Below are 13,568 nucleotides of genomic sequence, written 5' to 3'. Positions count from 1 at the left end.
AATCAGAATAGAAGGGAAAACACCTCACCTATCTTGGGAGGGCACTTGGCTCTGAGAATGTTATTTGTATTCCCAGACTCCCAAGATTCACAGTGGTTCTTATTCCAAACACATTTTATCCCTGGACCGGCATTTCTACAGAGTTCTTCATCTCGGAAAGCTTTGCAATTTGGAGGCTTATACACAAGGATATCATTAAGGAGCACACTAGAAAATCCACCAAATATATACATTGACCTATGGAAAATGACAGACAGTATACATTAGCAAAACAGGGCTGAGTGGCCTGGTGAGTTAGCGTGAAGAATAAACAGTGTCAACATTTAAATGTTTGTGCTTCTGCCCGACTTTTCTTTAAAATCATATTTCTTCTAACATACAGTATGATATGAAAAGCCCAGATTAACTGTTTTAAGATTTTTCTTGACAATTTTTCAGATAAAATCTGAAATACAGTATAGATCGTAATGTTTTATGGAAACATTAAATTTCCAGACATGTTTATTACTAATGGAAAAAAAGAAACAAGAATGTAACATTCTTTTCATCAGAAAAAGTACTACCATCTTAATTAATAAAGTAAGCAATGTTTTTAAGAAGTACATTGCAATCATAACATAGCAATGTTTACTTATATTATGGTAACATATGAATGTTAAGGTACGCTTTAGAATAGCTCCCTACAGTCACCATTTCATTTTCTATACTGGCTTGGGGATTTTGTTTGGTGATGCTTGTTTTGTTTTGGTGTGTTGCAATTGACAAACGTCTCCAAATGTACCCCTCCCAGCCTTGAACTCGTGATCTTTCTGTTTCAGGGGCAGACTGTGGGGTGACAGGCACCACTATGTGAGCCTGGAACTGCCACTCAGTGCAGACAGAGAATTCAGAGGTAAGATACTGAGAACTTATTTCCTGTAAAGGAAAGAGCAAGTAAAGTCACAGTAAGACTTCCAGACCCAGGTCTGTAACGGAGCCCTCACAACCTTAGAGTGTCTACCACTATCAGTGACAATTCTTGCAGGCCCTCAAAGCAACACAAACTGGTCCAAAATGCTTCAAGAATACTTTCTATACTAAAAATAAATAAATAAATAAATAAATAAATAAAATAAAAAATGATAAATAAATAAATAAAAATCAAACCTATGAAGCCTGAGTGAGGATGGGCGATTCAGATACACCTCATTCATTGCTATTTTTTAAGTCACTTCATGTCAGTTATAAACTTCGTTGTGAATAGCAATCATTGTATGGCTACAGTAGGAAGTAACTTGGAGAAGGTAATAATAAGCTTATAAAAATGACATTTTAAGCACTGCCCTCTGAGGAAAGCAGGCCCCACACCTCGCCTGGGGAGCATAGTGGAGCTGACCCTGGTGGTGAAGGGCTCAGGCAAGCTGACCCCAAGGTATGAGCATAAAAATGCCAGTCCTGCCTCTTGTCTGTCGTGTGGTGAGGTGAGATCTCCACCCCTCCCTTTTGCCCTCACCACCTGCAATGGTCAGGAGAGCTGATCCTGCCAGGATCATGAGCACCAAATCTGTCCCTGCCCTCACCCACACTCAGGTAGCAGGCCCTGCCCCTCCCCTTGGCAGCACAGTAAGGCTGACCTTGATGGCAGGGTCAGGGAGGGCCACAGATGAGCCAGCCCCAAGGGTATGAGCATGGGAGAGCTGGGCCTGCAACTTGTCTGCCATGCTGTGACATCAGCAAGGAAGATATGCCCTCCCCTCCCTTCACCCCTTGTCACCTATAGCTGTCCCTGCCCCTCACCTGCTGCAGCACTTGAAAGAGTAGGTCCTGCACCTTGCCTGGGCAGTACCCTGGACATGGGGATTTTGGGTGAGCCAGCCCCAAAGGTATGAAAACAGGAGAGCTGGCTCTGCCCTGTGCTGGCAGTAGCACTGGATAGATCAGACAGGGCAGAGTATACCCCAATTACCATGGGTATGGGAGAGTCAGCAGGTGGACCAGACCCAGATCCAGGGCTTGGAATTGGCCCACCCCAACATCTACCCCATCTATGAACTGCTGGAGTGCATGAAGGGGCAGAACCCACATATCCATGACTCGGGGCAACACAGGATATTCTAGAGGGGTCCCAGTGAGGTTCCAGAGTTGATAGTGTAGCAGAAGCCAGAGGCCTCGAACCAGAACAACGAGTTATTGCAATGAATCTGCAAAGAAGCGCGGACACAGAGTATAGTGTGGGACACACTGTGACACACTGCAGATCCCACGAGATATTTTTTCTCTATTGTGGGGGAGGCTGCAAGGGTGGAGGGCGGGTACAAGGGCGGGGAGATGAGTGGGACTGGGGTGCATGATGTGAGATTCACAAAGAACCAATAAAAACTTTAAAAAAAAAACTGGAGCAGGAATTCTGGGATTTTGGTTTCTTTTAAAAATGCAGAATTATAAGAATGTGTTTTCATTTTAATCCCAGGTATGGGAGGGTGGGGCTGCCTCAGACTATCGGCAGCAACTGACTATGATTTGCCTTGTGCTCTAGCAGAGGTGTGGTTTTGCCAGCAGCAGGTAGTTTCTGAGACTGTGTGATGTTTGGAATTCTGGGAACTTTTCAAATGGTATAAATTCTAGGGCCCCTGAGAGGCTGGGAGTTGTGTATGAATGCAATTGTAGCACAGATTACATACTTCTAGGGCGGCTAGACTACAGAATGATAACTTGTTTCAAAAACAAACAAAACAAATATCTAAATTGAAGAGATTATAATTTAATCCTGGACTCCAATTCCCAAAAGATACACAAGTATCAAAGTGTACGGAGCTCAATAATCTACAAACAACAGAACTCACATGCGTAGTTGATGGCAGAACTACGGTGGGAATTCAATTCTCAGTTTCTTTGTGTGTAGAACAGGAGGCTAGCCTTTGTTTCTTCCCTAGGTCTTTTCAGAGACTCATTAAGAGAAACAAAGAAGAAACAGTGACCCCACTAGGAAGTTTCAGTCTTAGCTTAGCACCTTAATCATGGAGGATATGGCTCCTCCATGAATTCTTCCTGAATACCAAAATGTATTCAGGAAGAAGGTATAAAATTCAGTGTCACTGACAGTCAACAATAAGTGTCCCAGGAAGTCTAGACCGTGGGAAGCTGCAAGCACATGTGTTCTGAGACGACTGATAAGTCCCTACCCATTGATGACTACAGCAGAATGTCCGAATCGGTTGACATCTCTATGGAGATTTGGCTTAGGCAATGTCTTCCATTCATCACAAGCTAGAAAAAAATAAAAATAAAAACTGTAAGAAATTCAAAAGAAAGAGAAAATAATCATTGATGAAATTAGAGACAGAATACTTAAAATCAAAAAGGAAAGATGATTAATTTCCCATTATCTGCAACCTAGTATTATTAATCAACTACCATAAGCCTTCAAATTAAAATAACTCATAAAATTCTCACCAATAACTTGAAGTATATAAGAATTAACAAATGAATGGGTGAAATTGTATCATTTATATTTGGAGATAATTCCACTGACTTATCTTTACTGAATATACCAAAATTCACATAGTAAAGCACATAAATGCCACTACAGGTCACCTTTAAACACTATCAACTGTCACCTGCACGCATATAGAAGAGGGTCACATAATATCCACTGACAGAGTGTCCAAGGGAGAACCATACAATAATATTTAAATGACTTTAATTATATAATGTTTCAAGAAAATAGCTTTCATTTGATGTTGGAAGAAATACTTCAATTGCACAAAAGCCTAGATTTAAAAACTTTTTTAAACAACAAAAATAATTCAGTTATATAAAGAATATGGGAAGAAATGTTAAAGACAAACTATATAGAGAAGAAGATGGGGAGGAATACAGGAGCTGAGGGAAAGGGGAGGAATGATGCAAACTCAATTTTCATAAACAAAATTCTCACAAAAATGAGAAAAGAAGGAAATTTGCCATCTCAATACAACATTAAAACTAGCACACATAAACACAAACTTTAAGATTTCAAAAGACTTGGTGTCCAGCACTTTTATTTTCTTTCAATTTCCTATGCATGTCCTGTCAAAAGCAGGCGCTGGTATTTAGTTTAATTGTATTAAGCTTTTGAAAATACTATTTCATTAACCTTAGAAATCCACAAAAATAGTAAATACATAGAGCTAATTATAAAGGTTAAAAATATAATAAATTACATATTTTCTTACCCATATAATTGTGCCTATAACATAAACAGTGAATAAATTTTAATTCAATATTCTTACTAAAAAAGATCAAAGGAATTATAAAAACAAAAATTGTAGTTTATAAACTGAAGCTGGGGTACTAAAAGCAATAAAATACATCCCAACTTGTATTTCCCAAAGAATATTCCAAGGACACAAATAGAACCAAAAAAACAATACTCTTCAGTCCCTAACACTCGCAAGCTGAGCAAAGAGCTGTCTGATATACTGAAATGAGAGAATAAAAACAGAACAATTTTATATAAGTGTCTTTGCTTTATCCATAGAATCAGTGTCCACATGAGGCCTATCAACACTCCGAGAAGTCAATGCTCTGCAGAGTACAATTGGGGTGTGTTTCTCTCTCTCTCTCTCTCTCTCTCTCTCTCTCTCTCTCTCTCTCTCTCTCTCTCTCTGTGTGTGTGTGTGTGTGTGTGTGTGTGTATGCATGTGCACACATGAGTGATGTATGTACATGTGTACTGTATATGAACATGTGTGTGTGCGTACACGTGGACATGTTGTATGTGTTTGCAGCTTATTTTAGATGGTTTTTGTTGTTGTTGTTGTTCAGCTGCATGTTCTAGGGAGGGTGGCCCAGAGCTGAGGGACTCTCCTGTCTCCACCTCCCACCTCACCTGAGCCACAGATCCAGGGTTCTGGAAATTCAAGCTCAGGTCCTAGAGCTTACACTTTACCTCCTAAGACATCACAGAAATCCTGGAGGTTACATTTTTTTTTTAATCCAGAAAAACAGATAACAGACTGCCAATTTTATGTGTTAAGGTTAATTTAAGAAATGTGTGTATAACGTGTATTTATAGTGTGTATACGAAATTGTATAAAGTCGCTTTCAAAGTGACGTTTGCCTTCATCACTCGAGAAGTCTTTACAATAATCCAGGGAGGTTTGCTACAGAACTGTCTTGTGTTGTGAAGTGAAGAGTTGGATCTAACGGAAGTTAAACAACATGCTCAAGATTCGTTAGAAAACTTTTGTCTTTCCATTATTTGGCTTATGTGTGTCTGAAATTTCCTGTTTGAAGGATTTTGAGACATCATTCTTGTCTTGGAATTGGGGTGACCTGCACATGGTTCAGGGTCTCAATAAGAAAACTTAAGGACATGTTAGAGTCAACCAATGAGTTCAGGTATTTAGATGTCAATCATCCATCTAACTCAAATACACATAATTTATATTGCTGGCTATTTATAAACTGTACGTTGATATTTAAAACACATTACATTGTTTTCAATATCAACATTATACATGCTAATAGGACCAGAATATCAACAATAATTAACACAATGGAGACCTTATGAAGACAGCTATACTGCAAAAGATGTAAAATAAAATATACAAAGATTCAGACTTTCCATATTGGAAAAATATATAATCATCCAATGGTCGAGAACAATACATCATCTTACTAGAATTTAAAAGAAAAGAAACAATTATTGCACTGCCACCACACCAGATTCCTCTGAGTTCTGATGGCAGCATATTCAACATTCAAGAATAGTATGTCAGGCCATACTCCTGTTAAGAAGACAGCAAAGGTGTGAGCTCTGACTCAGTGACTGGGCAAGAAAGAAGATCTGTTAAGGGCCAGTCAGCACTTCAAGTCAGCTGCACTTCAGCTAGGTCACGTGACCAGCAATCACTCCAGCGGCTGGTGACATCACTGTTGAAGAGAGTAGCCTGTGGGATTTGTAACAGGCTCTCGTGAGAAGCCCAAAAGAGAGTGGATCCTCAGGTGCACACCTCACGTGCACAGCCACGCCTTCAGCAGTGGAAACTAGTATCAATTAATCCTTGCTACCCTGCAGACAGTACAGGCCACAGAGTACCAAATGACCCTATAACCAGAACCTCCTCCCATCATGAGTTGACAGCATCATCAATGTGAAAAAACACAAAATAAAAATGATGGAGACCACAGGGACCAAGTATCCCCATAAGCAGGTAGCTCCGACCTCTCACTCAGCACAACTACAGCAACATCCCTCTGCAGCTTACGGCGTATCAGTATGGTGAGTCCAGACAAAAAGAGGAAAATGCCAGCTTTGCAAACATTTAAGTGCAAGTCGAATGAATGTATTAGTAATCAACATCAAGCTGACATTATTTGCTTACGTGAGGTCTACTCCGCTTCTTACACTGCAAAGTCTACGATATTACTATTCTCTTTGGCTGCAATCTAAAAGTATATTTTCTGCCAAGAAGAAAATAAACTTCTAGAGTAGCTCAGTTATTATCTCTTCATAATCAGTTTAAGCCCAGACAATTCAAAGTAAATTTTACACAGAATTGACATCTTCAAATTGAGAGAAACATATTCCACAGCAACATAAGAAAGACAAGAGTAAAATACGTGCTTCAGAATACATTTTTAAATGCTCAGCTGCAGGGCATTTAGTGTACAAGCCAAACACTAAATACACAGGCGACCAAGGAGTTAAAGTTACTGGTCTTAAACTCAAATTTTAACATCCTGCACCATCAGAACTATTTATCAGTGAAGAGATAGATAGATAGATAGATAGATAGATAGATAGATAGGATATATAGATTAGATATAGATATATATAGATATATAGAAAGATATAGAGACAGATTTAAACAATTATTTGAAGAACTGTAGGTGGAATTCTAATATTAATTTGATTATGTAAAAAATAATCCAGCTAAGAATGCATTTGTTGACTAATTTTTCTACAAATCCCCATGGTTTCCATGAAATTACGAATCTGTAATTCTGTAAAAATTCTGTTTGTATTCTAAACTACTCACAATATTTAATACCCCTGGGCCTGGAGAGACGCTCAGCTGTTAAGAGCACTGGCTGCTCTTCTAAAGGGACCTGGGTCGATCCCCAACATGCACATGGCAGCTCACAACTGTTGGTAACTCCCACTCCAGGTCATCCAAATGGCCTCTTCATTCCTCTGCAGGCACCAGACACACAGAGGTGCACTGACAAACATGCAGGCAAAACACTCATACACATAAAAAGTCACAATTGTTTTAAGTACTGTGCTTTATGTCAGTTTTAAGAGTGGGATGATTTCACGTGTGTTAACAACAATAACAACAACAAATCATATTCCCTGTTGGCTTCAGTGGTCCTCATATAAGAAATTGTATGTATAAACTTCTTGATAGTTAATCACAATTTTATTTCTCTAGAAATATAGGACATTCTAATGTCTTATATTGTGCTATTTTGAAACAGCACTATTTGCAAATGCTCTTTGTGCAGTGAGTGTCTTCACGACTGCTTTTCCCACCTGTATCCTCCAGGGTCTCCAAACCCTCCTCTGGTACAAGATTTCCTTCTAGTATACTTATTTTGTAATTTTAATATTTAAAACAATCTCTGGCCAGGAGTAATTTTAATATTTAAAACAATCTCTGGCCAGGAGTAGTGGCTCACACCTCAAACACTAGCACTTGGGACCTGTGACAATATCACTCTGGTTAGACCAGGCTGTGTTTCAGACAGCACACAGGACAGCCTGTGCAACAAGAGTTTACAAGACAGCCTGAACTGTAAATGAGACCTTTCTCTAAGAAAAAGAAAACTAATATCCACAGGCAAAGCACGAAGTCTCTCAAACTGCGTGCAGAAGTTAAGAGAGATGGGAATTCGCTCTTCATGTATCATTTATTTTGCCCCTTGACTTTCCATCTGGGCTTCACTACTTCATAGTCAGTTTGAGGGTGCGTCACAGTAAAACACAAACACACCAGAGTATAATCAAATCTGCTGATGGTTACTGCTGGTGTCTTTGTTACCTGGATAAATTGACATGTCCCTTCCCAACTAAAAGACTGTTCAACGTTTTCCTGTTAGAACAGGGCAGGGGCAGAGGGTAGTGTAGTGGTGGAATTAAAATGTCTGAATTAAGACTTTACTTCAGACTCGTGTGACTTGATTTAGTGACAGCAAACTGCCAGCTCTCGCCACCACCACCACCACCCGCCCTCCATAAGTGTGCAATGTAATACACACTAAATGGACAATGAAAGTCTACACTATAAAGCCTGTACAGAGCCAAGCACTGCAGGGAAGGTTAGGCAAACCTGGCTGCCCACTTTGACAAACTGAGAGGAAATTTATTTATTTTGATTTTTTTAAAAAGGGTAGATAGAAATGAAGGGGTAAGAGAAGGAAGCTGTATCGACAATTATTGCCCTTATCATATACCAAAGAGAAAGATAACACTTCAGCCAAGGATGCAGAGCAACTTTAAAAAAAAAAAAAAAAAAAAAAAAAAGGAGTTGGCTGATTCACCACAGGAAGCCACATGAAAACTCTCAAGGGTTTTCTTGACCTACAAAGTAACAAACTGGCTCTTTCAGGTGTCTGGCTCAGCGAGACTTAAGCCATGAAAATACAGTAAAAAAATAATAATAATTAGAAAATATTGATTAATAAAACCTCCAGGAAATGAAAATAATTGTAAGCTCAAGAGCAAGCCAGATGGAATTTTCAGAACTTTGTTGGAATGTTCCAAAAAAAAAATAAACAAGTAGTTTATTTAATTTGCATTTATGATTTTATCTGGAAATTATGGCTTACAGGGCTGTATCCATTCTACATGATTCATATATAACACTCCATAAGGTTGTACAAAATCATGTATGCTACGCTTCATAAACTAGGTAAGTGACATGTTAACTCTGCTGTATAATAAAACAATTAAAATATACATCATTATTTTACCAATACCAATTAAAACATTACTGCTGAAAATATGGACTTGTCTTCCATTTTTAACATTTTTTTGTAATCACTACCAAGGAATTAAAGCCATACGTGAAACCATTGTGTTGTGGGAATTTATGCTTGGAACCATCACTAACTAAATGGGACAGAGTTTCTGTTTCCTGCCATATGCAAGACGCTGTCAGAAGCACCCTGCTCCTCTGCCTGGTCCCAAAATCACCCAACTCAATGTTTATACCTTCATCTTTCTATTACCTTTATGAAGATAAAAAAAAATTATTGTTTTTCATTTTGTTTCAAACTTTTATCTAAATTCTGAACAGGAACCTATCTTTACCAGGAAAATATGCATAATTTTAATCTTGAAAAATGGTGCCCTTGCAGCTGTCTAAAGGCAACACGATCATTAACAATAACAAAAGGACTAATAAACAACTTCAGATTCTAAAATCTGAGTTCAAGCTCGGTTTTCAACTAACACATCAAGTAATGTGTCCTGCTAAGAGTTATAGCTGACCAAGGTCATTCACTAGCTCTGGCTGTTATTAGCCATATCTCAGTCACTTTTTATTTAATTCTTTAGTATTACGTATCTGTGGATGAATATGTGCACGTGCATGCCAGCACCCAGGAAAGCTAAAGAAGATGGATCCCTCTGGAACAGGAATTCCAGACAGGAGTGAGCCACCCAACATAGGTAACCCAAACTTGGGGTCTCTACCATTCTTAACCGATTCAACTCTCCAGCCCCTTCCAGCACTTTCTGAAGAATTTTGTTTTATGTTAACTATATGTGTATTGTTAGGAGTAGGGGCGGAATATGCACTTGAGTGTGGTTGGCCATAGAGGGTACATGATCCTGTAGTCATCAGCTCCTCTGGAGCTGGAGTTGCAGGCAGGTGTGAGCCGCCAGGGTAGGTCTTGGGACTTGAACCTGAGTTGTCTGCAACGCCTGTTCCCTTAACTACTGAGCCACCTCCTCCCATCCCTTAAGTCGCTTCTGGAAAAGTCAGCTGTGGAGTGACTAACAATTGGGTTATATACACTTGGTTTTGATTTTCCCAACAACTTTTCTAAGGAACTGCAGGCTGCAGACCGTAGCATTTTGAAAATCAGCAGCTTATACTGGTTAAATCTTTACCATACACAATATGATGTGCAGAAGACAAAGTTATATTTCCAAAGATTAATGATTTTGTTATGCAAAATTTACAATGGTGGAAGATTGAAACTGTGAACCTTAGAACAATAAAAAATTAGTATAGGCATAAAATTGTTTAAAATTCATGTAACCACCGCGGATGCATCACATTTAAACGTAACAAGGAATATGCCTTATACAGGAAAGAAAATATGATTTTAAAATATGTTTTCTATTTGGTTCATTATAATGCCTATCTTTGCTTCCAATGAACAATAACTATTTTGAAATAAATTTTATTTTGTGTGAAAAACAAGACAATGTCACCAATGAGAAATATATTTGCTTCCATCCATCCACAGCATTGTGAAATAAACACTAACTCGATAAGTTATCTGATTCCATACAGAACATTAAGAACAAGTACTGGACCCGACCCATCAGCACGACATAGTCAAGCAGATGGATACAGGTCTTAGAATGGTGGCCTATACTCCGCTGGATCAATCCCTGTCACTTCTGCCTGACAGCAGACCTTTAGAGAGGCTTCACGCTTTGCACATAAACCCTTAGACAGTGTCTAACACTCAGAGTTTAATAGAATGCTGATATTCTTACCCCTCTTCCTGTTTCTTTCTGAAACAAAACAAAACTTGTTTGTTTGTTTTTAGCCCTCTGTAAGCTCTTTGGACACATAACACTGAAATATAATCTTCAGCAATACAGAAGAATAAAAATGGGTTTTCAATATATCACTTACAAAACAGCTCAGTCTTATACAGTTCATTAAATTACGAGCGCTGTGTAGAAGTCCGCTGGAAAACTTTAATGTAAAAATTTTAAATCCCACTTTGTGGATTTTTAACAGTAACAGTGACATCCTATTCTGTTACTTTTTAAAAAAAAAATTCACAGAAGAAATATGCATGAACAAAATTAAATAAATAAAGGTTTCATTTTCCTCCAGAAAGCTAAGCTCACCATCTCACCACCAGGTAAGAGATCACTCACTGGCAGCTGGATCCACTGTCCCAGTCAACCTATTTTGTTCTGGATCTCAGCCAATGATTTAGGAGCTTTCTAAAGCAAACTTACAATAGCATCGAGACCAAAGGGCTTTTAATTGTCAACTGCTCTTTTCTGTGTAGCCACATGAAATCATCTAACAAAGCAGATGGTGCACATTTATGATGTTAAGGAGTAAATCCATTTTACATCTAATTCGTCTCCTTGACTTCTACACATCGAGAGAACAGCTCTGGATTTGATCTAGTACTTTATTTGTAACATCAATAAAAGTTGCTCTTGTGCACTGCCAAATACACTCTAAGTGCCAGCTAGCTTTCAACGATGACATGACAAACACAGAAGCAGAACTTTCACTGCTGTGATGTACTGGAGAGTCAGATGTGGTGTTTCTGTGAGTTCACCCTTCCACACACAGAATCAACAAGAGCACAGAATATTGAACAAGCGAGTGCTTCAGCGCTTGCTGCAGCTCGCTGCAAGGCCTCATTCAGCCTGTCTCACTCACGGGCATGCCCTGGATTCACTCTGTCTCCTCATCATATGTCATTAGCTCTTTTTCCACATTCCTTTCAATGAACTTCCCTCCCACACTCAGTAAATATATTCAGTATATTTAATATAAAATAAGTTTTGCTCATCTCTGCTAAATATAAAGTGTTTGAATTTCTGTCTTAATTTTCATAGTTTGATGGAATTCAATATCGATCCATCATTAAAACTGATGCAGTATAAGACACAGGAGGTGTATACAATTTTCAAATGAGGACACAACAGTCAAATGCTTCTAAAGGTCAAAAGGTCACTCCTATAATTCTCCTCTTCTGTCTCTGATACTAACAAATTCCAGTACATCTGATCTTGGCTCTGTATGAGAACTTTGCTGAAATTAGAGAAAACCCAATTCATAGTCTGTCACTAAGCTGATCTCTAAAATGACATGTAAGCATGCTGTCAATCTATTTGAAAACGTTGTCTGGTATTTTCTTCTTTGTACAATCCTAACAGATACATACCTATGTCATATGCCAGGAAATCGGCAGAAAAACATTTTGCACCGTTACTCAAGGAAGTATCATTATGGGTATTTCCTCCAAAAATAAGCATAGCTCCATTGATAAGGACAGCTGAATGAAGGTACCGGGCAAACCCACTTTCTTTCAAAATAGTCCTACAGAATAAAATTTAAAAATGTATTACAAAGGATAAAGAGACTTCCCTGATTTTATAAATAAAGTAGCAACTTCGTATATAATTTTTTTCTGGGACTTATAAGGGGAAAATACATATATTTTAACAACTTGTAAATAACTTCAAAGCTTCAATATTTTAAAAGAAAATTTGTAGAATCTCAATATCTCAAGATGCTTTGAGAAAGCACAATATAGATAGAATTCTTAATACTAATAATTTATATTTTGAATGAGTTTTCACTTTTGAAGGTAGGAAATCAGTCTACCTCAAAGGAAAGAACCAAAACACCATGACTTTTTCATGCTAAGACAAGCAAAAAGTTAAGTATAATAAACTTAGTCCAAATTACATTGGGTTAAAATTATAAAGTTGATAAGGACCCCTTAATGAGCCTTTATGTTTAATTAAAATTTAGACACAAAAATGCAGATACCATAAGTCAAAAACTCAATGAATTTCCGTGAGATGAACATTACCAAATAATCAGAACCTGGATAGAAACATTGCTATTTTTATTTCAATGACCAGCTTTACTTTAATACGGGTTGTACTTATTTGTGTTTAGATTCTTTTGCTCAAGATTGTCTTTAGATGTATCTACAATGTGTGAGTAATTAAAAAACTGCACATAGGGGCTGGAGATGAGACAGTAGTTAGGAACACTTCAAGGCCAGGCAGCTCCAGGAGTATCTGGAAACTCCTCAGGTACCTGTGCTTGCTCATGCACACCTGTACTCTCCCACACCCGTGCTTGCTCATGTGCACCTGTACTCACACACACACCTGTGCTCACACACACCTGTGCTCACTCATGTGCACCTGTACTCTCACACACCTGTGCTTGCTCATGTGCACCTGTACTCTCACACACCTGTGCTCATGCATACCTGTGCTCACACCTGGACTCACACACACCGTGCTCGCTCATGTGCACCTGTATTCTCACACACCTGTGCTCGCTCATGTGCACCTGTACTCTCACACACCTGTGCTCGCTCATGTGCACCTGTGCTCATGCACACCTGTGCTCACTCATGTGCACCTGTACTCATGCACACCTGTGCTCACTCATGTGCACCTGTACTCATGCACACCTGTGCTCACTCATGTGCACCTGTACTCATGCACACCTGTGCTCACTCATGTGCACCTGTACTCATGCATACCTGTGCTCACTCATGTGCACCTGTGCTCATGCACACCTGTGCTCACTCATGTGCACCTGTACGCATGCATACCTGTGCTCACTCATGTGCACCTGTGC

At 38.8% G+C, this 13,568-nt stretch overlaps 1 protein-coding gene across 3 annotated transcripts in view; it reads right to left on the bottom strand.

Moving 5' to 3' along the window:
- The window catches only part of Atrnl1 (attractin like 1), a 539,822-nt gene that overhangs the window by 466,537 nt on the left and 59,717 nt on the right, over window positions 1-13,568 (bottom strand). For all 3 annotated transcript variants that reach the window (XM_034499803.2, XM_034499812.2, XM_076925810.1), the window contains exons 10-12: window positions 12,127-12,281; window positions 3,162-3,246; window positions 29-237 (exon numbers count right to left, since the gene is read on the bottom strand). In XM_034499803.2, coding sequence (XP_034355694.1) covers window positions 29-237; window positions 3,162-3,246; window positions 12,127-12,281 — 449 coding nt within the window. The remainder of the gene's footprint in view (window positions 1-28; window positions 238-3,161; window positions 3,247-12,126; window positions 12,282-13,568) is intronic.

The sequence above is a fragment of the Arvicanthis niloticus genome, chromosome 1 (genome assembly GCF_011762505.2).
Source record: "Arvicanthis niloticus isolate mArvNil1 chromosome 1, mArvNil1.pat.X, whole genome shotgun sequence".
NCBI classification, from domain to species: Eukaryota; Metazoa; Chordata; class Mammalia; order Rodentia; family Muridae; genus Arvicanthis; species Arvicanthis niloticus.
The sequence above is the reverse complement of the archived record's forward strand: the minus strand, read 5'-3'. Positions and strand labels throughout refer to the sequence as shown.